Consider the following 27,835-nt stretch of genomic DNA (forward strand, 5'->3'; position numbering starts at 1 on the left):
GCCCGGCCCGCCCTATATAGGGCGCCGAGCGAGCAAGATGCTCACTGCCAGTAGCGGGGCCGCGGGCGGTCAGGGCGGGGGGTTGGAGCCGTGCTGGGGTTCGTTCCCCGGGCTGGCGTGCGGGGCTGGGGCGGCGGGGCTGGGCTCCGTGCGGGGCGGCTCGTCCCGGCTGCGGGGGCTGATCGCGGCGGGCTCCGGCCGCCCGCCTGCCGCCGGGGGGCAGCGGGGGCGGCCCCGGGTGTCGGAGCCGCGCGGCGGGGGCTCGGGGCCGGCAGCATGAACATCCTGCTGGAGCTCTTCGTGGTGACTTTCCGGGTGCTCTGGGCTTTCGTGCTGGCCGCCGCCAAGTGGCTGGTGCGGCCCAAGGAGAAGAGCGTGGCCGGGCAGGTGTGCCTCATCACCGGGGCGGGCAGCGGCCTGGGCCGCCTCTTCGCCCTCGAGTTCGCCCGGCGCCGGGCTCTGCTGGTGCTGTGGGACATCAACACGCAGAGCAACGAGGAGACGGCGGGCATGGTGCGCCACATCTACCGCGAGCTCGCCGAGGCCGCCAGTGCACCCAAAGGTAAGCGGGGGGGTCCCCCGCGATGCCCCCCGAGTTCACCTGTGCCCCTTCCCTTCCCCTTCCCGGAGCTGCCGTGCCCGAGGGTCTCTCCCCCCCCCGGGCATGGGGCAGCTCTCCCCGGCCGGGCAGGAGGGCACGGAGCGTCCTTCAAACCTGGCAGCGATAGCAAAGCGATGAGTTCTTCCCCGTAGCACCGCTGTGCGCAAGTTTAGCGCGATGGAAAACGGCTTGTGCTTTCCGCTCAACTCTTGATTTGCATGTTGGAACCCAAGTAAGGCTCGTGTTGTTCTCTCCTCTCTTGTCTGTGTTCCGTAGTAGATGGAGAAAAAGATGTGCTGCCCCATTGCAACTTGCAGGTTTACACGTACACCTGCGATGTGGGCAAAAGAGAAAATGTCTACTCGACAGCGGAGAGGGTCCGCAAAGAGGTTGGCGAGGTGTCCGTCCTGGTTAACAATGCCGGCGTGGTCTCTGGGCACCATCTCCTGGAGTGTCCCGATGAGCTTATCGAGAGGACCATGATGGTCAACTGTCACGCACATTTCTGGGTAACTATAAACTTGTTTATGCTGCCCTTTTTGTCACTTAATTTTAGGAAAATAACTGCTGTTGCCTAACTCCTGTCTTCTTGGGTTTTGCACTTGTTCCCTTTAATCTGCAAGCTGGCTACTTTGTAGGCTTCTTATTCTTTAATTTAACTTTCTGTTTAACAGGAATGGTGGGTATTAAAATCATTAATAAATAGCTTTAAATCAACTATGTCTTCCTAGAATCCGGAGTTAAAAATCTCATGCCCTCTTATGTAGTTCTGGGCATGAAGTCTTTTGCAACTGTAACCTCTGAATCTGCTTAAAGGTTGTTACTGTTAATGAATGACTTCACTCCCCTCCTCCTGTAGCTTTATACTAGTATGTTAGCAGCTTTAAAATGCTGTTTTAATAATGGTTACAGTAGTGAACTTACACATTTATGGAATAAAAATACTTATTAAAAAATCTGTTGGAAATTTTGCTTAAATTGCCTTGGAGGCAAACTCCTCCTTTTGAAGGCTGGGAGGAAAGGCAAAAGATATCTCAAGAAATCAGGCCAAGAACACTCTTTCTGGAATCCTGCATATTTGTCCTCATAGCTTTCTCCTGGGGCTGCCAGTAGAAGTAAGAAAAACCTTTCAAGTGGATTCTGAGGTGATACTGTCTTTGTAAGTAGCAGTTACTAATTAAGGAGAAGTTATCTGATCTTATTCTTCTTTTCTACTTAAGTCCTGTTTCCCTGTGCATTTTATTTTTAAGCTCACTGTACTGTGGAGTTATAAATTGGTATGTCAGAGGGCACAATGCACACTTGGGTTAGCATTAGCTGTCAGATCGAGCCCATTGTTAGTATTAGAACTGTTCTTTGGTCCTTCAAATAAGGTTATGAAATACACTTGCATAACAATCAAAGGATTAAGCAATCTGAAATATACTTCAGCTTGAGCTTTCTTTGTCTGTTCTTACCTTTTTGATAATAAAACTCTGTAAAATTCTTCATCTTCAAAACTTAGAAGGACCTATCAAACCTGGGTTTCTAATGTGGAGGCTACATGCTGTTTCATAACCCTGAAGGAGCCCCCTTCAAATCTGTTCTGTGAAACACTTAATGGCAGAGCAGTCTTCTTCCAATGTATTGTAAAGCTTGCTGAGAGAGTGCTTAAACTTCAATGCACATGAGATTGTGTTTAGAAACTCTTAAACCTTAAAGTATGTTTTAAGGCAATTTGGAAAGTGATGAAAATGCTCATAGGACTTCCTACAACAGCTAAAAGTTCTGCATGTTCCCCTTTATAAAAGTTAAACTGATGCTTAAGCAAACAGAGATGTACACTAGATTTAATGACTGTTATTGATGTGGTTTAAAAGCAAAATTGACAAAGTTTCCAAGAACTCTAAATTATGACATCACCATGAATTAAAATATGGGAGGATCCTAAATTTTCCAGCTGTTCTTCCTTCAGGCCTAAGTCATACACTTATTTATAACATTGTTTCAGAGACCTTTATAAAGCACCCTGTGTGTTCTGTCTCTTTACAGGAATATAAAACTAAACTTAGTCTAGGATCACTGTGATTGTTTTTCCATAAGTTTCATTCATCTCTAAATGTTAGTGTGAAGTGAGTTTAATTTTTTTTTTTTACTCCAGAAAGGTATAGTTAGATATGAACTGTGAAAATTGAGGTCTTGGCATAAGCTTCTAAGGGTGTTGACTGCTCCTTTATGTTTACTTGAGGATCTGTTCATACGTATGCTTCCTGCAGATCCTGTGTCCTGCTTTGGTTTCTCCTTTATTTTTTTTTTTTTGCTGCTGGCAGAGCTTTTTTTCCTAGTCTTCCCCTTCCTGATCCCAGAAAAGGTTGGCTTGACCAACAGTGGGTGGACTTCTATTAAAAAAAAAAATATATACTTAATTCATAAGGTATCATCTGAATCAGCTGATTTGAAGCCAATTTTTTTTGATGCAAGTCAATGGTGACTTAAATAAAACAATGTGTCTAGATGTGTGAAGTCTTATGCAGCTAGACTTTTCTGTGTCAGCTAAACTGGTGGTCCAAAAGCGAAGTGAATGCTCTAGAGTATTATGTAGACTTTTAACTATTCTTGGACGGCGTTTCATCCAAAAAGCTGTAAATGGATTTCATAAAGACAAGGATCTTCCATGTAACATTGCTCTGTATTTCAGTGTCTTTGCTTCCTGGGTCTTGTTTTTCTTCTCCTGTATAATACAGGATTTTTTTTCATCATACCTTGATCACTAATCAAGCTTCCATGTGCTTCTATATTAAAAATGGCAAATGGGACTATGGTATTTTTCTCCCTGAACTCTCTGAAATGAGGCTGGTTGCCTGCTCTCTGTGCAGAATGCAGTTGAACCAAACTTGCTCTATGTTAACAGCCGTGACCCAAGGGCTGCCCAACCTCTGCAGTAGGCAGCAAGACATAAGTCTCACTGACTTGCTATTGGGACTCTGACTGGGCTGTGTACCGCATCACAAACTGGCAGTAAGGAGAGCTTTAGCAGCGTGCCACAGCCTAAACAGATGCTTTCCATTTTGCTGACATCCATGATTTGTATAAGCCTTCCTATGAGTGTTATGTGTAAACATGTCGCCACTGCATCATGTAGCAATTTCCACAGCATAAAATCCATTGCAATATTAAAAACCTGTTATTTCATGCTGTGATAACTCAAATGCTTCTGATATTGAAAACACAGGGACAAAATCCGTTCTCAGTTTGAAACAAGCCAGCTCTGGTTTACTATAATTTGCGGATGCATAAAACTGTAGTTGTAATGTAACAGTATCTTTCCTGCCACTCTGTTGTGAGAATAATAACTTATTTGGCTGCGCTTGTCAATTACTGGAACTGAACTTCTGCAGACCAGGGAGTTCTCTTCCTATATGTCGGAATCCAGATCTAAAAAATTGTTAATGTTAAGTTAGTGCAAGATTAAATTGTTGCTTAATGAATTTTAAGCAAAAAAAAAAAAAATGCTTTTCTTTTTTCTTACAGCTTTACAATAAAGCTTTAAATGAAGTACCAACTTACCGTGTTTTACATCACAGAACAGAAAAACTACTGTACAAATTTCAGAACAGATTGAGATTTTGTACCTATTATTCTTCCTGAACATAAGGTTATAAAGCTACTGCTGAATAAGTAGATATTAATATTATACATCAGCATAGTTCTTGGGAATTCTTCTAGAGTCAAAAGTTGAATAGGACTCATGCTGGGGAATTAGGGGCAAGGCAATGCAAGTCAGGCACCACTGAGTTCTGTGATATGAAGGTCCTTCTGTACAGCAGATCTTCAGTATCCAGCTCTGAGAGAACAGTGGTATCACTTCAGTGTTTCTCTGTCATGTGAAGCTCTCTTCCTAGATGAGTTCTCTTCAACTTACCAAAAGGGGGAAGCAAAAGCATTTAGCTCCAGCTCTGTCATATTAAAAAAAAAAAAAAAAAAAAGCATAGTGAAAGACTATGGCCCAGACTTGTGTACTGCTGCCTTACTCACAGTGTTCATTCACTTACAAACTACTCTATTTTTGAAGTTATGTCTATACATTTATCTTTTCAGGGATGTAACAAGTCTCTTTGGCAGTTTAACACTGATAACGGGGAGAGAAAAATATTGAGTAAAAAGGGGAATATTGCTAGAGTAACTTAAATATTTTGGACTATGTAATCCCCTGAACTTAAATGTACCTTGGAAAGAAAAAGTTAATGGAAGTTGAAGGATTAACTAAATCAAATACATATTCATGCAACTACTGTAGTTGTTGGTCTAATTAGACTGAAAGACTTGATAAAAAACTTGGAAAAATAAGTGGCTTATTCTGTAGGTAGTGATGTTGTAATCTCTCGAAGTTCCCTGGTCTTCGATAGAGCTCACTTATATGAGTAGTTTTTCTGTAGCTTAAATGTGAAAGTGTTGCACGTTAAGTGTGCACACTGTCTCTTCTACAGAGGAGACAATTAGATCAAGTTATTATCTGAAACTATACCAGGGCAAATCATTTGTAGACCATGAGCATAGCAGTTTGGTTTGTCTTCATTTCTAGAATTCTAGTGTTTATGATCAAAGGTACACACAGTACTCTACTAACATGCCAGCTAGCTGTACTTAGCATTTTTGTTGAGCTGAATTAGCTGCTTTAATTTGTTTTAATTTCATTGTAACATATCCAAAGAAGCATAAGTTTACTAATAAAGTTTGAGTTCTTGACTTTTTTCTTTGAAAAATGAGTTGGATCAAGTTCAAGCCAAACCATGTGTATGTGATCCAAAAAGTGTCATCAAAACTAACTCTTCCCTTGCAAAATGATTCCAATTACATGCCACCAGTAAATTACCCTAGATAGCACGTGTTTCATATGATGTGGTAGCATACTGGGTAACAAATATGAACCAAAAGCAGTCAGTCTTAGCTATGGAAAAAGGGGTATTGGCCATGTTTACATCTTGCAGCTTCAGTATGGTTTTGTAATTCATATGTTCTTGAGTTTATTTCTCAAGGAAGTAGAGGAAATTTTTTATCAGTTGAGGAAAATACTGTCTTTCAGATTCACGCTCTAGAAAACTACATTTTCCATTCTTACGCAGCAATGTACTTAAGTTTTAGAAAATAAATGGATGGAAATAATATTTCTGAAGTTTCAGTGGGCATGAGACTGTCTTGGAGCTTTCCTCATAGATTTTTATTATGGACACACTCCTGGTAGACAAGCACAGTTGTTACCAACTTGAAATCTTCTGATTTGTAATAATTGATTACCTGTATATCGCATCTGTAATCTGGCCTTGTAGTCACATCTAAATTATAGTCATCATTTTCAAAAAATGAGCCTGTTTTACTGAAGGTTTTGCGTTTTTCTGATTCTTTTGGGGAAAACAACAAAAAAAGCACATCTGATTAAGGCACCTAGATATGTAAGATTTGGAAAGGATTTTGCATCACTTCCAGAGTAGACACAAGTAAGGATAAAAATGAGTCTTCAGACAGTGCAGTCATCTGCAGAATCAGCAAGCATAATTAAGCACGTTGGGATGGATAGGTAGGTGGGTCATGCAGTGAAAAAACAACCCTTAGTTTGCCATCTGTGGGAATCGCGTGAACTCAAGCACAGACAATTGAAAATCCAGAATGCTGTCAGCTGAACTGTAGCTGTTCCACAAATTACTGAAGTGTACTCCCTGAAGTCTACTGAGCCTATTCAGTCATGGTTTTCCATTGTCTACGGCATCTTGATGGTAAATGAGTAGACACGTGTCAAGGAGTCTGAACGAAATAGCTTATAGAGCTCTTGGCTTTTGTTTAATTACCAACACTTCCATCAGGGTAGTGGAAAAAGCGTATCAACGATTCTTTGATCGTATTACAACATTAGCTTTCCTGCACACGCATTCTGTGCTAGGCAGTCTTACTTGCATGGTAGAGAACGCAGACCTCTGTTGTTCAAACAGCAGTTGAATTCATCCATTTCTTTTCTCTGCAATGGTGTAAAGTGTCTGATGTTTGTCCCAGTCGGTTCACAAATCTGAAATGACCGTTCACCAGGTCTTCCTTAAACTGCTTCAGTTGCATCTGAGCTCTTGTGGTGGCTGTGCTCGGGCATACTTTGGAAATGAATTTGTTGCATCATTTGAAAGGTGCATGGAACTTGGACTCAAACAACAGGAAATAAAGATTCTCACATTGCAACCTTCGGATTGTTTGTTGCCTGTAGGTGAGTGCCTCTGAGGTAGAATACAGTGCGGTCAGCCAGTTACTTCCAGGTGATTAACTGGCTGAAGGTTGTAGAGTTTAGATGAAAGCAGTAATATATTTCACAGAAAAGCGATGTGAAAGTCCAGTTAAGTAAGGGTAGACTTGTTCTTGAGAGAACATGCCAAGACTTCTTAAACTATTTGAGACATATTCAAAGTATTAGTCAATTATTAGTGGCTTGCAATTCTACAGTCTTCTAAAATAAAGATGGAAGTGTAGTATAGCTTGCCAGAGGTCAGGCACTTGGGATAATCTCACAACTTGTCTCCTGTGACTTTTTCCGAGGGTTAGAGATTTGTCAGCAAAGACAAGTTTCTTTCTCTGAAGAAACAGTCCTGGATGAGCGATCAGCGTGGTGATTAAATTCCTGCTTCTTACGGAATGAGTTAAGTCAGCTGAATAAGCGAAAACCTCTGCACTGACTTTGGTCTGGTGTTAGAGTGTTACATGTGAAGAGTTTGGGGAGGTGGGAAACCTTGGACGGAGCAGTAGTGTTTGCCACGATGGTGCCTAACCTAGCTAGAAGTGGAGAGGTGCCTCTTCACTGTTCCAAAGAAATAGTATAAAAGATTATGTCTTCCTTGTCCTGTGGAGATTAGGACAGCAATGGGGTGATCAGGTACAAAAGAGTTTAAAGCTCCAGAGTCCTCTATCTACAAAGAACATCTTTAATTTTACAAAAAGCAGCTAATGTTAATGAGATGTTAGTACGTTATTACTTTTCTGTAATAACCAAGTGACTATAGCACACTTCTAGAAGACAGATGTGTTTGTGTGCTCAAATATAGAGAAAAGCAATCTTAATTATGATGCGGCTAAGTGTTGCTAGCCCAGTCTTCTCATCATTGCCTAAGCCCTGTCTTAAATGAACTGTGTGGGTTAGCAATCCTTTTTGGTAGTTCCGAGTGTCATCAGTTACCCTGACTAGACAGGTCGAGGAAAGGTGAATGTTGTGTTTTCTAGCGCCATCCCTGCCATTTTTAGCACCGCACTTTTAAAATCTTCTCTACTTTTATCTTTATCAGCTGGAAAGTGTTATTGTTTCCCAATGCTTCTCTTGCTTTGATTTCACTTCTGTGTTTTTTGTTTTGTTTTGGTGGGTTTTTGTTTCTTTGTTGGGGGGGGGGGGGGGGGGGGGGGCTTTGTTATGCATCTGTAATGCTAAATCTTTCTACAGTGCTCATTTATTTGATAAACCATGCTCCCCAGCCTTCAGGGTTTTCTGGCTGTTCACACTAATGGTAAAATTGAGTTATTGAGACCTGTCTGTCTTTTGTGAAAAATGGTACAAGTCTTTCTGCATAGGGAAGCTGGTGAATTACATACGATGTTGTGTGCTCATACCTGTGGTCTTCTTAGCCTGCTCATTGAAGGAAAGAAAAAGTGTCTTTCAAAATATAGTTACAGTGTCAATGGGTGGGCATAGACTGGTAGAATCCCTGTTCCTGAGGGTTTAGTTTGAAAGAAGATATGCCACAAATGGGGAAGAGATTTACATCGGTGCTTAAAACTTCTGAATGAGCACTTTGTTCTTGTAAATAATTGTATTAGGATAATGATTTATATGCTGGTCAAATTAACACTTGACAGAAGTGAGTTATCACGATTGGGAGGGGAGGGCGTTATAGGCCAAGGAATGCAGGAACAGCTGTGGAGCAGAGGTGACTGCCGTGGTGTGAGCCTTTTGAAATTCAAGTTTGTTTGGCTGTTGAATTCTGCACCTAAAAGTGCCCTGGTCACTTCTGCCATCTGTTTGAACTTGTGTGACAGCTTCTCAAGCACTCCCCTCACAGCATTAGTTTGTAAAAGCACTTGAGCATATGCTTGTAACTTGTCCAAAATTTGTGTTGATTTATGATGAAACTTCAAGGCAGCTTACTGGTGGCAAGCTGACACATGGGACCATCCCTTAAATCTTCATCTTACCTTGCACTGGTTTTGGTATTCATCTGATCCTTGGGTGAGCCAATTCAGCTCACCAACCTGTCTAGAGGGCGCAGGGGAAAGCTATTTGCTTTCTTGGCCAAATTTCTATTTAGAGACTAGAATCACCTCATCAGAATTTCAGAGTTACAGGAGCTGGTTTATGTTTAGGTGTTGGGGAAAGGGTGGGGAGGAACAGAATAAAATTGTGTGGCAGTGGACAGGATTTCTACAGCTGTCTAAGTGAAACCTCGTTCTTAAAGAGATTTTCTAGAATAGGATTTACAGGCTTAAAATATTTAAATAGGCATAATTGTTTCCAAGCTATAGTAAATCTGTCACTGTCACAATAGTCTGAATGTTACAACTTTGTTTCTAGAGAGAGAACAGTATTTTAACTACTATTTAAAACCTTTAGATAAAGGTAGGTTAGTTTTCTGTTGTGCTAACAGCTCTAGCTTATTGCCTTGCACTGATACTGTCATTGCTGTTGTGTACCATAGAAAGCAGTGATCTCTATGCCTACTGCACCGTTTGTCTTCTCTGGAAATCATTCGTGCTACTACTGTTTCAATGTGGGAAAAACAGGCCATACCTGTGTTTCAGCTTGTGGGAAATGAGCTTAGTTTCCAGGGAAAGGCGAAAAAAGGAAGTAAATCTCTGCTTAGAAAGTGACTACCTACTCCCTTGGAAAGTGAGTAGTTTGCTGGTGTTTCGTTATAATGCCTATGTGAGTAGAATCTTTGAAAACTGCATTAGCTACTGTTTCAATCACTGCATTAACTGCAGTTTATCTTTTTAGCATTTGTTGGCTTATGAAGCAAAAATTTACCTGCTAAGACTTTTTTTTTCCCCCAAACCCTTTTTTTGGGTGGGGGGGATAGTAGGGAGAAGTATTTCCACTCTCTGTATTTTGAAAACCTCCTAGCTCCATATGTTTTAAAAATGTTACTCCTCATTCAGTGAGTTACTTCACAGTAAGTTGGAGCCTTCTAGTAGGTCTTACTGGTTCCTAAACAAACTTTAAAGCTAAATTTTCATTCCATTGTAAATGCTTCTTTATTTTTCTGTTGCCGATAAGTAAGACTATTAAATGAAAAGGGAAGCTCTCCTTCTAATCTTGTTCCTCGTATGAGATATTGTTATGGTATAATCACTTTCCTTTTCATAAAGTAATTGATTTGAAACAATGACTTCGTTACCGCGTTGGGAAGGATGAGTGAAGTGACTCAGCTTTCATCTGCATGTAGATACTGCTTAGAGATAGCAGAACTGTGGAGGTACTGCCTTTAGGTGTCTGTAAAATTCGAGACAATCTTTTTCTGTTCAGCCACTTCTTGAAACGCCTGTTACATAAATTGTAAAACATGAGTGATGACCTCATATTTTCCATAAGTAGTTCTGACAGTACTGTTCTCTAGTAATTCCTTGGAAACATGCAGACTAAAATACTAAGCTTTACTAAATATTCCAGAAGATGACTAAGCTTATGGCAAGCTGGAGAAAAATGTGTATTTGGAAGTTGGATTCTGTTCTTGTTCACTGAACAGAATATTCTGAGCTCTTATCTAATAGTTGTTCTAAAATGAATTTATGTGGATTTTTCACTGACTCATAGAGGCATGTTTTCATTTTTTTGTCAAGATTATCAAATAGCTGGCAATAAATAACTTCTCTCCAAATGGTTGGACATTTGCTACAAACTTGTGCTAATGAAGGTGAGGGACTAACGTGTTTGTTACACTAATGTCAACATCGCTCTGAGACACCACAAATCCTTTGACTCGGCCATTTGTCGGTATATAAACAAAGTAGAATTTCTAGTCACTTCACTTCAACAGGACTTAAAACCAACTTCTGCAGGAAGGATTGGCCAACTGTTAACTTTTTATATCACTCGACGAGCAAACTCTAAAGTAATTTCAAATTTGACATTTGAATAAATGCAAGTTAGGTCTTCTTTACTGACAGATCTGCCTGTGGAAGAATACGAGGTTGGAAGTGCTGCCTATTGGGATTGTAACTTAAGTCCCTTAACTTCCAGGAGTGTACTTGGGCTGTCACAGTGGTGTTGGAGGTCTGCATTAATCTTGAGTATATGGAAAGCTCAAATGCTGACATGGTAGATCCAAGCAGAAGGATTTGCTTTCTTTAAACTGCATGTTACTTTGCAGTGGCTGCTGCCAACTGTATAGTACTTGCTTTAAATTGAATGATAATTGCGGTTTGGTAGCTGTGATAGTCTGAGGGTATAATGAGATAATGTTTGTAGAGAATAAACATCAGCTCGCCTAATAAGGTATTTTTGGGCAGGAGGGAGGAGTTCAGCTTTAGAGCATGATTACTTTGTCTGAAAGCTTCTGTTCTCATGCTTGGTTACGCCTTAAATTTGTGCTGGCTAGAGAAGTCTGCTTGTATGCATTTGCTCCCAAGTCCCACTTCAGTCTAGGCTTTTTGCAACATGAGGCAGACTAAACACATAGCTGAGCCTCCAACAGCCCACTTAGCATGGTATCTAACCTACTACTAATCCTTCCCTGCCTTTAAATTCTAGTTTGACATTTGAAGTACACAACAAACGCCATTGGCAACTTATGTTGTGCACTTCTGCACTACTTAAGCAAATACACTCTTTCCCCCTGTTCATTGCTAGCTTTTGAGAATCTAATATGACTGTACTGTCTGAGCTCTGCACTGCCTCGTTGGACCTTCTCTTTCCATCTGAAAGGCCTTTAGAGCTAATGAGAAAGAGTAGAAGAAGAACAGGCACTATTTCAGACAGAGCAGGATAATTTATTACAGTCAAAAGCCTGTGTTGGGTAGGCAGAGGAGAGAAGTGACACAGGAATCAGCATCCTTTCCAAGCATCCTAGCTGAGATTTTTTTGTTTATAAACTTGCAGTTAACATAGAGATGAAGAATGCAAAGTCTCAGATGGCTTATGAACTTTTTCATCTGCAAGAGGCAGAGAAACGGTCTGTTGAACAGGGAGCTGGCTTAAGCGGAGAAGGTGCTCCATTTTTCATAGCCACATGAAATCAAAGACTTACAAAAAGTGGAGGGAAGAGCCCTAAATATACAATCAGTGATTTAAACAATGGTATATACTGATGCATGTATGTGAAGTCATACAAGCTGTTATCTGCAAAGTGCAGATGTAAGTAGGTAAGTTTACGTGCATGTATGGTAGTATATATAAAAGCATGTCCATTAAAGGTAGCTAGATGCTCCTGCAAGAATTATTGGTGACATATACTCATTAGAAGGATCAGACACTTTTCAGGACGGATCTGACATCTGTGGGCGGAAATAATTTTAAAAGCTTGAAAATCTAAATCTACAATCTGTTTCTTAGCAGGAGGAGACAACACAAGAAAGATCTCAGGAGCAGAAAGGTGGACGCTGCATACCAGTACCATAAATGCTCTTAATTTCCATTTGCTGGTATAGAATTAACAAGGGCAGTTCAGTCTGAATGCCTGAACTTCTTCATGCCCAGAAAGCATATAAAGCAGTGGCCTGTCTAAACAAAAATGAAATATTCTTAAGGAGAAATCAGGATTACCTTTAGCTGTGGTACATGTACCTACATCCCCGCCCTAGGTAAAGGTGCACTCAAAATCTAGAGTGTTGCTATGATGGTGAATGAAAAAAAGGTTTCACATGAGGCAACTGGGAGTTTGATTAGCACTAGATCACTGTAAGCCTTAGGTAATTATATCTTTTTCATCTTGACTCTCAAGCAGAAAGTTTCTGCAGCAGGAATTGTATTATTTAGGTACCATGCTTGAGTACTTACCTGCACTTCAGAGGAGGGGAAGAACAAAGCTGTTTGCTGCTCTAGTCCTAGTTGCACAATTTGGGGTAGGATCACAGGAAATGAAGGCCTTAAACGAAAGGGGAGGGGGAGACAATGTAGTGACATGATAAGGCAATAGTACCAAAAGTTTCTGTTGCAATGTCCTTTCCTAACCACTTTTCATATTCCACTCTCTGTAGACACAACCCTTTTTCAGCTAAGCCCTGTTAACAAACTATACAAAAGACAATTTAGCCAGGCTAGGTTCAGTTGCCATAGGCATGTCGTAATTAGTTCTGGTAGTAAAGAGTGGAAAACAATGATTAATGTTTGGGAGATAACTAGTGGTATTAGTTTCCTGTGCCTTTTTTTTTTTTTTTTTTGAATAGCATTACTTATCTTATCTTTACTGTCTACGCATTGTAAACAGCTTTGTGGCACTAAGTTCTGATTAAGGAAACTACTTAATTCAGTTTCAGCTTTCTTCTGATACACTCAACATGAGTTTACTCGGTGTAAGAGGAACCACTACAATAACCGAAACATTCTCAGGAAGGAATGGTAGCTATTATTACTGAAAATTCAAGAAATTTTATAATTGGACCGTAACTACTACAAATGCTAAGCAATGTAGAAATGTAAATTTTGTCTGTAATATACTTTTTCTTTAGCAAATGGCATGACAGATGTAACCTACCTATAAACTTCAATAAATAAAGTTTAACCTACTTTTGTACAACTTTAATGCTTCTCAGCTGGCTAAGTACATCTCTTGAGAAGCAGAGGATTTTATGTGTATGGATCAGTCACGAAGGAGGAGAGAACAGGAACATTAATTACTGACATGATTTAATAATGAATTAAAAACCAAACAAGTGATTCAAGTAATAGCTTATGTTTTTACTAAGTGAAGACTCCGTGTACTTCAAAGCAGTATTTCACACAGAGTTGGAGAGAGGAAAAAAGATGCTTATTTCTCTGTAAATCAAATACAGTTTTAAATTAACTGGTGTTGCCTTTCATTGTGACTTAGTTCTTCGGGGTATTTACTTTATTTTGTTACCTTTACCTCTTAACCTGGATAGATCTTATCTGTAGTTTCAGCCTATCTGCAAATGTAGGGCATGCGAAGTATTAGTGTGTGCGCGTGTGTGGCTTTGCTTCCTTGTTACTCGTCATCGTTATAGACTTCTGTTTAAGTCTATCTTGTTCTTTCATGAGCTTCTGGTTGCAAGGCAACTGGAACATTATTACTGTGCATGTATGTTAAGCATTAACTGCTGTAGCAGTTCAATATTAAAGGAATCCCCATGGCCCCAAAACAGTGGGTTTTTATGTGAAGGACAAGCAAAGCTTTAGTGAGAAATTGAAGGTTGTATTGCCTGCCAGGAGCTATATAACTAAGGGACTCCTTTCAAAATGAAATATTGGAAGCTCTAGCTTTTTGTTTTGAACGCAAGACCTGTTCAAGGCACACTTGAGGGCAATCCTTGAGTAGTTTGTTTTCATGCTTTTAATACAGCTGTCTATGGAAGCTTGCCTTGAAGAAGTCATATGTACCTCTTGATCCTTTTTACTACAGAAGGATCTGGGTAGACCCACGAACAATCCAGAGAAATGCATGGCTTTCTTTTTTTAAATTAATTACTTTATGAAAACTGCAAAATTCTGGCCTATTTTTCATTTTGGCTTCTTGAGAACAGAAACTGAAGATCAAAAATAGTAATGATTTCCACAGCTAGTTAAATATTTACCTAGACAGTGACTAATTATCCAGAGGAGACCCAGCCCTTCTTGAAAACAGCCAGCCGAGACATTTTTACGTCAAGGCACAATTTTGGTCCGTTACCTTAGCAAGGTCAACAGTAGTTGTAGACTTCTGTCTACCTTCTGTTTTTAGCATGTTATTGACAGAGCCCTGTCCAGTGTGCTGTGCAGTCTCTTTAGTGTCCAACACAATACTTGGTATTTGAATGTAGTCTTTGCACAGTTACTAATCTCACCTTAAACAGATTTCAGAGATGCTTGTATAATGGAATTTAAGAAGGTTCTGGGGATAATACGGAAAAAGTAACTGAGATGATAGTGCAAATGTCCAATTATTATGCTCAGTTCTCATTGGAACCAAATAAAAAACTGAAAGAAAAATAAACGGTTAAATCCAGGCTTGTAATAGCATGCTCTGGTGTGTGAGAAGGCATTTTGGATATTATAACCTCTAGCGTGATTAAATTCTCCTTTGAGAGCTGCACAGTTCTAGGGAATACTTTCAAGACCTCTTCTAAAAGTATTTGGCAGTGACTTTTGCTGTAATCCTGTAAATGAAGTTTTACCCAGTGTTTTTAAAGTGTATTTAAAGTGGTTATCCTCTGAAATAAGATGGGCTGTGTGACTGTAGCTGAAAATAACTTTAGTATATGTACCGATAAGCTTGCCATGTGTTTTTTTTTTTTTCTGCCTTTCGGGCACCTCTCTCTTGTTTTTTTAACGTGCAGGAGTGCATTAGTGCTATTCTACCCAGTTAGGAGAAACCTTCTTTAAGGTTTAGGCTGCACAGCCACTGTGCGGAAGAGTTAGAAGTGTTCTTTTGTCAGACTTTTGTGCCTAACTTCCCAGTTAGAGGCATGGAAAGGGAAGTCGAGGTGTGTGTAATCTCTGAATTTCGGTACGTGGTGGAGCGAGTGGCCATGCACTGTCCAACGATGAAGCAGGAGAACTTGCAGTGTCCTTCTGTGATCGGTGAGGAATGGGAAGAAAGGGGAAGTGAATGTCCGTGTGGGGTAGAGAGAGCACGTAACATGTGTTTTAGACAAAAACTGGAACTACATTTTCTTGTCACTGGCTCCATTGTTTCATGATAATATAGCATATAATATAATTGTTATTAGCCAACATGCATGGCAGCAGGCTGTTATGATTTCTGGTACCTTAGTTCTAGGTTTAACCAGAGCTGTCTGGATGAGTCCTTGACTACTCACACCAATTTTGCCTCATGGGTCTGGCTGAAGGGTCTTAACATGAAGATAAAACAATGCAGTTACCCAAATGTTGCACCCTTTTATATGTTTATGTGTCTGGCTGTTCTGGCAGTCAGGAATAGCTTTGGCTTGGGGGGAAATGTCGTATCTGTTATACCAGCATGCCACTCTTGTGGAATAACAGTGATGTAAAATCTCAGCTCTTTTGATCAGCCCCTGAAAAACAACTGTGCTCCATCCACCCTATGTGAAGGGGCCATATGGAAAATGAGCTATTCCTTTGGCATAAAGGAATTTCTGCTTTAGAGTAAAGCAGCTTGTTTATGCCATCAAAATAGTTTTAAATGGCTGTTGGGCATTGACAGAAGGCAGAAGGTGTGAAAAAAATTACTATATTGAAAAATATAAACTTAAAGGACCTTACGTGTTGGTACCTGCTTTGTTTGTGTCTTTGATATAAAGACAAGTCTATAAACATGAGGCAGCATGTACTTTTCCACTTTGGTGTACTTTCTGCATTCAAAATTCATTGTCTTGAGCTGCATTACATCTAACATTGTTTTCTGTGGATGCTTGCTTTCTACTTGAAGAATAATTACTCCAAAATTTAATTAAAAAAATCACTTTCCCAAACACGGTATTTCTTCATATTCTCATTTGCTGTGTTTAGACTAATTTGTCTTGACATTGCAGCTGTGCTGTTCTTTGTGTTGCACAATCTTTTGAGTTTTGTTTCATTAAGAATGGAACTGAAGAATTTGGGGAAGGGGAGGGAAGAAGTGCTAGACTGTTAGAAGTTAATTTGCCGTAAACCAAAATGTTGAGAACAGATTATGAAAGCTATGAAGTGACATGTAAACGCTTGTTCAGTTTCACACTTATGAGAAATAAGTCATTAAAGCTGCGTGCATATGAAATACATGTTTGGTTACAGCTACTGGGAACTGATTGTTCTTACTGGTATATTCAGAGGCATGGAGGAAATTGCTTAGAAGGTTTGGAATTGGTCTTTAGGCTCCATAAAATTTAAAGATTAGACCTCGAAAAAATAGCTCTGCTCTCTGTTCAGAGCAGCTTCATATGTCATGTCTATCCCACCTATCTGCTTTATCTAATCTGAAACACGGGTTAGAAATGACATATTTGTACTGTGCTTTTTTCTTTTTTTTTGGGGGGGGGGAATAAAAAGCTAATTCTGAATAAAGAGGATGCTTAACTTCAATTTCTTGATGTTAAACACTCATATTATTCATGAATCTTCACAACACAATTCCTTTCATTTACTATACTCACTAGTTTCTCCCCAGTGTTAAAGCGTGCAATGTTTGTCATTAATAAGAGACCTAAGTACTGACTTTAAGTACTTAAATGTTTTAGTTAAATGTCTTCCTCTGCAGCTGTGAGAGGTAAAACTGAAATTAAGGGATCAAACCAGAAGGCAGATAGCTTGATTAAATCAGTTGAGTCGATTTGAATTATTCTGGGGCCTGGTTCATGACCTCTAATGCCATGGACAATACCACATTTCTTGCTTGGCATCTTATAATACTTTTTTTTTTTTTTTGTGGCGGATTAGCACGTCCATGCATCACCTTGGAAGACTAATGCGGGCTGTGCTACCTGTTCAGACAAACGCCAGATGGGAAGGCCACCCAGGAGGCATCTTGCCCCTGAACCAGTCGAACTCTTAACTAGTTTCTGAGCAGCACAGCAAGCACGCAGAAGACTCCAGGTCTGGTAGGCAGATGTAGCTGAAGCTGAAAGAAACTAGAAACAAGAAACTAGGTTGGTCTGGTTTATGTAACAGGCAGAAAAACTGGGGACCAGAGTATGGAGGAAGCTGCTTTGATCAAGGAAGTGGGCTGTGCCAGGAGCTCAGTAAGAACACTGATTTATTTGGGGATTGCTTATACCACGAAAGAGAATAACTTCACTTTGGGATTGTTTATCCCAGCCAGAGGAGGCTGGGAGGAGCAGTGAGCAAGCCTTTACTCTGAGACTGGAAATGTGTCCCCCGATAGGGTGTGTCTGCCTCTTACAGCGCTTGTTTTTTAAGTACTGGCTCTCAGCTGTAGCAGATGGCTGGAGGGTGGCAGCAACCGAGATGACTTTCTCTGTCATCCATTTAGCTGAGATGTTGATAGTTGGCTGCTAAGTTTTGTCCATAAGATAGTTGCACTATCTTTATAGACCCCCTTGGTTTCAGGTTTTAACTGGATTAGCAGGATAATGTCCCATGACAAAGTACAGGGCCCTGCTCTGAATGGGCTGTTTCAGAACACGGAGGTCTCATGTGAAGATTTCCATGAATTGCTAATTGTCCTCAGAGCAGAGTGGCTGCGTTTTTTCCTTTGCAGCTGTAAAGGGCCTCTGAAGAGATGACTTGCATGAAGTGACCATAGTTCTGCTGCTGGAAGTTATTCAGTGCTGAAGACATCACCCCAAAGGTCCTTAACAGAGTTCATTCGTCATGTGCCAGTTTGCTCTTGACCGAAAACGGGTTACTTTAGCCACAACCTCTGAAAACTCAGGCTTTGTAATCATTATGCTCCTCTGAAGAAGCATCAGACAGTTAAGAGTATTGAGATTTACTGCTCTGCAGTTGTTCTGATTATTTCCCATGTCTATGTGCATGCCTGGGAAAGTTCTGGTCATCTTTAGCCATAGGTAAGTACAGCCATTTATGGACACAGTTATAGAACAACATATTTCCCTCCCTCCAAAAAAAAATAGAGGGGAGTAGGAATAAAGGCAGTGTTATAGTGAAGATAATAGAAAAAACAGCCCAAAGAAGCTTCGTGCGCTTTCCTGTTGTTTATCTTATGGAAGAAAACAATGATCCATGCTTTGGAAGTGGTAGGAAAAAACCTGTTACTGTTTCTTTTCCTTCTTTCTCCCCCGCACCTTCTAAAGAGAAAAACTCCAAGGCAAGTGGCCCTTCCTTTCTGTACTTACTGTGCTTTGCAGGCAGAGCTTCAGCCTGCATTATCAAGCCTTCTGGCAGTGTGGAGTGGCAATCAGTCATTCCAATGCGATGTGGACAGATAACTGAGACGTAAGTGGAAACTGCTGAGGGAGCTGACTAATGCTCTGGAGGGGAGTAAATTGTTAGCAGGACTGAGCTGGGAGCACGGTCCTCTAATGAGGATGGTGCAGAAGATCTGGGCCAACGTACGTTGGTCAGTGTCGGGGGGGGGGCGTAACGCAGGCTGCAGAGGAAGGACGTGCTGTAAAAGTTGAGCAAAGAAAAGTTTTGCTTCTTTGCTCTTACCTTTTCAGACTGTGCTGCTCTGGGATGGCTAAGCTGCGTTGCCACGCAACCTGGGAAGAGAGGCTGAAACTTCGTGTGCCTGGCACAGATTAGTTTAACAAGTGAACTAAATTCTTTTCCAAGGCTCTGTATAAGAGGTTTAATGATCCCTGCCACGAGGAAAGAAACAAATGCAAGGCGGTTTGCTCTCAGATTATTTTTTATAATTAGCTTCATTATGCGGTTATGACAGAATCTAGGAGTTATATGAATCAACAGTAGAAAAGGCAAGGAGTCAGGAGGTCTGTTAATCTTCTATCATCTGCCAGCTGTCCAGTGAAAACAGTCTTTTGTGTGGTGTTAGGAGGTCTGGATTAGTCATTTAACACCTGCAGGCAAAAACGTTGTACAAGAACATGTGAAAATCATTAGAGCAAAACTGTCCTGACGTCTGTGATTGGAAAATGCAGACAGCATAAGAATGGAATTAGATGGATTCAGCTGTAGCTTGCACGTCTTTTTAACAATGCAGCTGACACAATTCAGACCAACAATTAAACAAGCAGCAAATACTTCAGGGGCATTTGCATGCTTTGGGTTTGGATCCAAATTAGATGGGAAGACCTGGTTTCTGGAAGGAAGAAGCATTTGTGGTTCTGAGCGAGTTAGAATAATAGCTCTGCCACGAGAAGATTTACGTATTAACTAGACACATTTGTGATTAACAAGCATTGTTTGAAGTTGTTTGGCAGTTTAAAAGTGATCTAGTGTAGTATGCTGATAATCTACAAGCCAAAGTAAATCATAACTAAACAAATCATTTTACTACTTAATTGATTTCTAGCATCTGTGTTGCTCTGATATTTCAAAAAAAAAAAGTATTGAGTCAGCTTCAGAAAACAGATGACAGCTAGGTATTCTAAGAAAGGTGATCTTCTAGCAACTGCCTTCAATTTATCACTTAAAACTTAATTTTTTAAAGGTGTTAGCTCTGATTTGGTTGTTTAAACAAAAACAAACTTTGAGATAATCAAAGCATAAAGATTGGTGGTTAAAATCATTCATAATTTCATCCTGACACTTGATTTTATCGTTGAAATCCTTTTAAAATGTGGAATTAATAATAGAAGTATACATCTAGTTTTAGTTAGAGCAATGCTTATGGATACTAATAAGGATGGAAGGCAGTTTAAACTAGTAGATGTTTAGTGTATTTTATATGGAAAAGGTAAGATCAGCAAAACCTCTGTCTCCAGTACTTCTTTATTGTAAAATGCCCAAGTTGGTAAGTGGATAAAACCAACCATATCTAACTGACAAAACATGCTGTCAATAATTAGAATCGGTAATTGGCACTGATCTTAACATAGATGTACTGGATGGCATAATTAAACAGTTTGCATTCCTTTTTCTGTCTTAAAAAAAAAAAATAGACTTCCATTTTAGGGGCAAATTATCTCTTTCTGATAACTAGTCTCTTGCAGAAAAATAAACATGTCTGAGCCCAATTGATCCTTTAACCTTAGGATTTCTGGAGATACAATCCTTGCTGCCTTGCTGTCTGAATTCACAAACATGCTGTAGATACTCTGTTGGCATTTTTGAAAAACTTAGAAGGTCAAAACCTGTACAGTGATCTTCTAAATTCGTGATAACAAACTGAGATAAAGGTTTTGAACACCTGTAGCTAATGTAGTATGTTCATGGTGTTTCTTTGTTTTGTTTTTTACTTTGAAGACAACTAAAGCATTCCTTCCCAAGATGCTGGAAATGAATCATGGGCACATTGTGACAGTTGCAAGTTCCTTGGGACTGTTCAGTACTGCTGGAGTGGAGGTTTGTTAGACTATTTATTTATTTATTTGGTATTAGCAGCAGAAAATAAAGTCAGATCTTCCAGAGATACTTGGGAGTTATGGTGCTCACTACCATATCACCAAACAGCACAGGGCTCAATGGAAGCCTAGGACAGCTAAGGACTTCAGAACGCTGAATGATCTGTGAATAACCTGGTGATTTTTAGTAACCTGAAAGGTGTCCACCTACCTGTTCCTGCCAAGAACTTAAGTGCTAAGCCTGAAGCCAAAGGCAAGGATTTTCAAAAGTAATGTTTCTTGTTTCCTATTTCTGTGAGGAAATTGCTGCCTGCCTTCCTTCCAGACTATATGGCTCACTTGCTTCACTAGGCTCCAAGTTATGTGTTAGGTCATCTAGTTGCTAGCAGCCATTTGAGGACAGCAGTTTTTGTGACTTGTTTGGTACATAAAACTAGGTAAGGATTAGAGCATATTAGCTTGCATTTGGGGTCATTAGCACAAATGCAAATGGGAACAAAAAGTATTCACTTAGTGAAAACAAGTTAATGAGTTTAATGGAATGACGGTCATACTACCCAATAAGATGTAGGCTTCTTTGCACATGGTTTAGGCTCAATCCAGGATCTTAACCTGCAGTGTTTCTTAATAGAAATGAATTAAGCTGGTGTAAGTAAAGCTTTTTTAGAGTATTTGTTGTCTTGAGAATTCTTGAAAGAATTTCCTAGACTGTGGGTGTGACGACCAGCAGAGGTGGACACATCCAACTGAAAATTAAATGTTACTGCTGTCTCTGCAGTTATTTTTTTTAGTTTTTATTATTTTTATGAGATAAGCAAGCTATATAATTTTCTGAAAATTAAGCATATGATACACTCAAATCTCCATTATACCTCCTGTTGAAACTAACATAATAAATAAAGCATTTTAGATTTCTACACCTATACCCTGCCAAATATCCAAGCTTCTTCAAATCTGACCCTAGGTAGTATTAAGTTTCTTAGTCCTTTGTTCCAGCATTTAATATTAAGCAAAGTGGTAATCAGAGCAACTTGCCATATGAGCCTGCCTGATTCAAAGACTTGAATCCCAGGTAATCTCCTCCTACATTCAGCTTTCCTGCTTTCATAGTTCTGTGCTAATTGCCTTAAAAGTGAAGTGATAAATGAGTTTATGTTATGCTATATTCAGTGGGTGTCTTTTGTTTTTGCTTTGTAAATCTCTGCAGAATCACATCAAATATGTTTTGGCTTTAAACACGATTCATATCTGTCCTTTTTAAGTTGCCTTTTTTTGCCTCAATCATTGCCAACACAGGATTATTGTGCCAGCAAATTTGGAGCTGTAGGTTTTCACGAGTCTTTGAGCCATGAATTGAAGGCTGCCGAAAAGGACGGAATCAAAACAACTTTAGTCTGCCCTTATCTTGTTGATACAGGAATGTTCAGGGGGTGCAGGATCAGGTGAGTGTAAAATTTTTTTTCCCTGTGTATGTAGTGTTGCAAAATATACTTGAAGGTAATTTAACTTTGTTACCATAAAAATATTAAAATAAATATTGTCTGCTTTAATATATGTTAATGGGATCTATAATCCCGACTCCAGAAAAGGACTTGTGAATTCAGTGATCTTCTTTTGTCCCGTTGTTCTTAGCACAAGTTTTGCCTTTTGGCAAGTTGTTGTAACTGAATAGTGAACACAAAAGTTGAAGTCTTTGACATTGTTGAGGCATTCCAAAAGAAAGTGGGTTAATGGACTTCTCTGAGGTTGGCAGTCCTTTACATATCTTCTTAATCAATCTTAATCAAATATTTCAGAAAAGAAATTGAGCCTTTCCTTCCACCCTTGAAGCCAGAATACTGTGTGAAGCAGGCTATGAGAGCTATCCTTACAGACCAGCCAATGATTTGCACGCCTCGCCTAATGTATATGGTCACCTTCATGAAAAGGTAATATCTGAAATGCCAGTTTGTTGGTAATACAAGCAACAGAATGCTAGTGGAATATGTGAGCATGTCCACTTTCTAGATATAAACGCCCTCCTACCCACGCAGGGGCCATAGGTGCTGTTTTGTCATAATTTCTGTCTCTTTCTTGGCTTGCACAAGTGTAGGTTTCTTTAATGGAAAGCTCCATAAAACTGAGGTCCTATGTATTATTATGCATCCTGGCTTTGCCTTTCTGCTATCTTCCATCCTCCTTAGATTCCTTTTCTCCTCAACAGACTTTTCTTCCATTTTGTGGACCCCTCTTTAGGAATGGGGAATGAGGAAGCTTACAGTAAAGGATCCTGTAGCTGTCTCTAGGACCAGTATGTAGGAGGCCCTGCCTGCAGATCCCCTAGGACTTGCATTGATATGGTAGACAAGCTGCAAATCTGCACATTCAGAACCAATTTGCAGAGCTGTAGGAAAGGATAATTAACGGGATTATCTCCTTTGTCCTAACACAGTACAGGTTTTGGATGGGAACTCTGTTTAATCTCTAACTAGGCTTCCATTTCAATGATTCAGGGTAATACAGGAGTTGGCTCAATTCCACTGATTCAACATAACTTACTAGTTCATAGAGAACAGCTTCACAACTGCACAGTTTTTTCTGTTTTGTTTTTGTGTTGTTGTTTTTTGTTTGTTTGTTTTAATCTGTAGCGTGTAGGAGGAACCTTTAAAATATAGTGTTGTCTTACTGTCCTTCTGCAAGGGATGGTTGAAACTGAGAGTCTTGGTCATTTTTATTCTACTTACAAAGCAGTTGTTCTCTGCTTTAAGTCCCTCCTGATGGACAGGATCACCAAAGACTAGAGACCTTGACTGCTCACCTCTTTCCTGAAAGAGAGTATGTATGTGTCTCTTCTGTCAGTGAATTGAGATCACTATTACTGTCTTTAAGAGCTAGCTTCTTCAGCCAGATGCTCAGAGGGTGCTTCAGTGCTACAAGCAGTGCCTCCTGCAGCAGCAGTGACATCAAAGGCCCTTTGGGTTGTCTTGCATTCAACACTTTAGCTTCCAACAGGAAGATCAAAGTTCCAGCATAATCCATGCCCCAGGCAGCAGCACTTAGATCAAAGGCCCTCCAGTGGCTACTGCACAAGCAGTACTACTGCCGGCAAAGACACCTTTACCAGTGACATCTACTTCAGTGCTTCAGTGATTCTTTCTCCTAATGCCTAGATTCTATGTATTGCTTTCCACTGAATGAGTGTCTGTCACTCTGTTTTCAGGGGCTGAGGAAAGCCCATCGTAGTCCTTCACTAGAGCTCCTGAGTACCACCCTTGAAATAAACAGAATATTTTGTGGATGCGGGAAAGAGGGGAGGGTCCATAGCCAGGTATTCATCATGTACTCTTTGAATTTTATCTGATGGGGGCAAAAAGGAAATTGCTTTCTTTGCTTCAGACCTCTTTTTGAGGATGTATAATTGAGTTTAGAACATGTGTAAAACTTGTTAGACATCTGATGACCAAAGAATTGCATTAACTAATACTAATCCCAAAGTAAAGAGTTTCCTAAATGTCTGGTGACTTCTGTTGATGCTGTTTTGAGCAGAAACTTTGGTTTTAGTAGACTTTCTGCAGTGCAGTTGCCCCCACCTCTTTAAAACAAGCTTGTAAAGAAGCAGCAGAACATCCAGTCTAAGCTGGAGGCATGTGAATAAATAGCTTCTTCCTCCTTTCTGCCTACCTCTATGGCTTAGACTCTCTAGAATTTCGCTTTTCTCAGTAAGTATTCCTGGCAAATAAAAATCCTTTAAGTCTCTTAGGAAGCCCCCACAATAGCTATTATGTTGCTTTTAAGAAGACCAAGTACATAATATGTGGAGGTTTTGTTTTATACTGTCTTGTAACAACTTTATAAATTCTCTTTTGCAGTATTCTGCCCTTTGAAGCAGTTGTATGCATGTATCGGTTTTTGGGAGCAGACAAGTGTATGTACCCTTTCATTGCTCAAAGGAAACAGGCTACAAACAACAATGAAGCAAAAAATGGAATTTAACACTGGTTTGGATGGACTAAGATTTATAGGTGAATATGACAATGTTACATAAGTAAATTGTGAAGCACACTTGCATCTATGAGATGCAAATGTCAACATCTTACTGTGGCATTCTCTTGGGTCCTAAACCTGTGTATTGAACTCTAAAAATCTTTTTTTTTTTTTTTTTAATATACTGTAAATAAAACTGACTAGAGTACTTGGAAAATGTGATAGGTAAAGTGAATTTACAATGTAGCTGCCACCATTGTCCTTTAGAATATCACTGTATGTACAGTAAACTAGTCATACTACTACTTGTAGGGATGCACTGTGTGATATCTCTTCCTCAGCCTGCCAAGGTTTATAAGAGCTGTCTACAGCTAGAAGATGCAATGTTTCAGAAGCTGTTCATTTTTCCCTATGGTATTTGAGAAAGGAGGGAAATCTTGAGATTTGAGCTACTACTTATGACCTTTTAGCAAATTCAAGGACAGTTTCTGAATGCATCTCTTGCTATATTATCCCAAGCTCTCTAAAGGACACATGGCCAAATTGTGGTGTAATTCTCTTTTGTAGCAATTGTGTGTGTTCTATTTAAACAAAGATAAAATTAAATTTGTAAATCTCTGCCGATTCAAAGGCAAGTGAATGTCTCAGAAATACTCTGAGCAAACCTGTACTGGGCATCTGGTTTTCTAGGAGTTCAGTCAGTGATTTAAACTGACTTTTTTCAAGTTGCTTGATTTGAAATATGCTCTGTTCTGTTTCCCTCTGCATATGTCAGAATCCAACCTGTTGTTACGGACTATATGTTTCTTTTCTTCCTACTTATTCATACTTCCGACAGAGTTTTCCCACCCCCTGAGGAAGCTGTTGTATTAAGTTTCTGTAACTGGACTTGTGCCTAAAAGACAAAGCAACTCAGCTGAGATACAAACTGTTTATGTAACTGCTGGTCATATGCCAACTATTAGCAAAGGAAGAATAGAATAACGCCTGATGCAACTTTACATGTGGAGTATAGAAGGGTGTAAAGATTTTTTTGAGTTGTACTCACATTGTAGAACAGCAAATGACATTTTTACAGTATTTTTTGTAAAGCGAACAATTTTGTGCCTTGAATTTGGTAATCTGTATTAGTGAAGCATTGTAAAAGTGAATTTCTACCTCTGTATCTTAATGTATACCATCCACTTGTAAACTACTATTGGACAATTTGTGATTACTTTTTTAGAATGTCTTGTTAAATAGTGACCAATGCCTGTGGTTATTAAAGTGAGCCACCTTTTCCTTAAAGCAGTGATTGGAATGCTTCCTTGAAAGACTACTTCAAACTACTTTTGCCTGCTCCTGCTATTTATTATCAACACAGTTCACATATTTATTGCTCAATTCCTGTATCCGCTTTGTCAACTACATGGTTTACAGTCTAATCTCATAAGTTGATCAATAAGCACTGTGAAATAAGGCTTTAGGAGCTGACAGTTTTCTGTCATTTCTAAACACATCAATGAAGTAGCTGGTCAAAGAGCTTCTGAAGAGTACCCATTTTAGTTTTCTATAGCGTTTCACTTAGATCTACATAAAAATAGTCTGGTGTGGATGCAGTTTTAATGCCTCAAAAAGTAAATGTAGTTTCAGTTCAACTGCAGTTATTACTGCGTATATATAACATGCAAAATAAAAAAAAAAAATCCAATATCTGTATGGAGAATAGTGTTGTTAACTAAGCCTGTTTAGAGAATAGTCCAAAGTAGAAGAAACTGTTTACATTAGCCCTTATTCCAAATACCATGCTCTTTTGAAAAAGACTCTTAATTTGACCCTGGGGAAGTCATTAACTTCATGTTCTTACAGCAAAGTCACTAAGAGCAAGTACAGCAAATTTCGTTCCATTACACAGCATCATTTTAATGCACTTTTTTTCCCTCTAAGATGTCTTAATCTATACTGCTGTCTCAGACTAAGAAGCAGCTTTTCTAGTTGACATAGTGATACCCAAGACACTTACTAGCCTGATGGAAATGGAGAAATGAAAAGCTGACCAGTAATATCAAGTTTCTGTAAAGCAATGTGACATTTTATGATGGTAATAGACTGACTTAAAAAGCAAATTTTAGGGCTTGTAAGGTTCTATTTTAATTAGCAAATATGTTTCTGTGAATTCAATACCATTCCTGAACATATGGTTCATCTCTGTTCTTGAACTGTTTGACTGGAGCCCTCTGTGACCATGTTTCTAAAAGGGTTCAGACCCTTAACTTTGAATTTCCTATTCAAAAGTCAATTAGACACGTATAGAGAAAGGAGGTAATGGATGCCTTGTAGATACGGTAAGAACTAAGTGCTTTTCAGGAGGTTCTCTGAGACTAATCTTATATCTTGGAGACAGCCATGACTACGAACTTAACAAAATGGATGGTATGTCTTGCAGAATGGTGGGCTGAGCTTAAATTCAACTCAAGTCTCAAAAGAAACAAATTCAAAGTGTTACTTCTTCCTGAAATGGAGAAGCTGATTTAGAAACAGTCCTGGAATTTCTGACAACTCTAGCCACGCCTTAAAAGAAATAGCAATAAGAATGATAGTCACCCATCCAAGATGTTCTTGTTGACTTGGTGGCTTTCCAGTTGCATGGGTGCTTTAGACAGAGCAGGAAGTGAAGACTTGTGACTGAGCATGGAGTAGGAACTGGGATTCCCCCCTTTTAGATTGCCCTAAATTGCTGCAAATACCACGTGATGCTGAGAGCTTCCTTTAAAGCTAGGATCAGAAATTACGAGAATTATTGTGTCTCTTCGGGGTTCTGCCTATGCACAAATCAACTGATAAAACTATTTCTTCAGCACAAAGCCAATGTAGTTTAAATAACTCAGGTAAAAGTTTTAAGTTAATGCAAGTAACAATAAATAAATAACAAGTAATGACACAGGAACGTTTTCCTTCATTCTGTAGTACAATGCCACAAAAGTTTACTGTTGAGCCTAGATGAGCAAACATGGCACATCTCTTAGTATCTTTCTGTCTTTGTCTTGCTGTAACAACCAGGTAGAATAGGCAGCTCGTTGAAATTTTCACCAAAAGCACCTATCTTAATGATGCCAAGCTTATAGCCTTGTAAACCAGGTATTTGAAGATCATTCTATGGCATTGTGTTTCCTAGTAAGCAGGACAAGTCACACCGTTCACTTAGCAGCACAATTACAGTGGCACTCCAGGCTTAACAGT

General features: G+C 39.6%; 1 protein-coding gene across 2 annotated transcripts; it reads left to right on the plus strand.

Annotated features, from left to right (window-relative positions):
• Nucleotides 1-201: 201 nt before the first annotated feature.
• Nucleotides 202-25,903, plus strand: RDH10 (retinol dehydrogenase 10). Of its 2 annotated transcripts, none has more exons than XM_040546020.1 (6): nt 202-562; nt 878-1,110; nt 20,556-20,654; nt 21,950-22,095; nt 22,450-22,581; nt 24,502-25,903. In XM_040546020.1, exons 1-6 carry the CDS (start codon nt 277-279, stop codon nt 24,623-24,625), a joined length of 1,020 nt encoding a protein of 339 aa, XP_040401954.1. In that variant the 5' UTR covers nt 202-276; the 3' UTR covers nt 24,626-25,903. The 2 variants fall into 2 exon arrangements, with proteins under 2 accessions (XP_040401954.1, XP_040401955.1); XM_040546021.1 differs by having other exon boundaries at nt 881-1,110.
• Nucleotides 25,904-27,835: the final 1,932 nt, after the last annotated feature.

This window comes from Cygnus olor, chromosome 2 (genome assembly GCF_009769625.2).
Source record: "Cygnus olor isolate bCygOlo1 chromosome 2, bCygOlo1.pri.v2, whole genome shotgun sequence".
In the NCBI taxonomy this organism is placed as follows: Eukaryota; Metazoa; Chordata; class Aves; order Anseriformes; family Anatidae; genus Cygnus; species Cygnus olor.

Coding starts and splice junctions, on each gene's coding strand:
- RDH10 (XM_040546020.1), top strand. CDS start 277: ATGAACATCCTGCTGGAGCTCTTCGTGGTGACTTTCCGGGTGCTCTGG. Junction 563..877: donor GGCCGCCAGTGCACCCAAAG/GTAAGCGGGGGG, acceptor TGTGTTCCGTAG/TAGATGGAGAAAAAGATGTG. Junction 20,655..21,949: donor TCAGTACTGCTGGAGTGGAG/GTTTGTTAGACT, acceptor TTGCCAACACAG/GATTATTGTGCCAGCAAATT.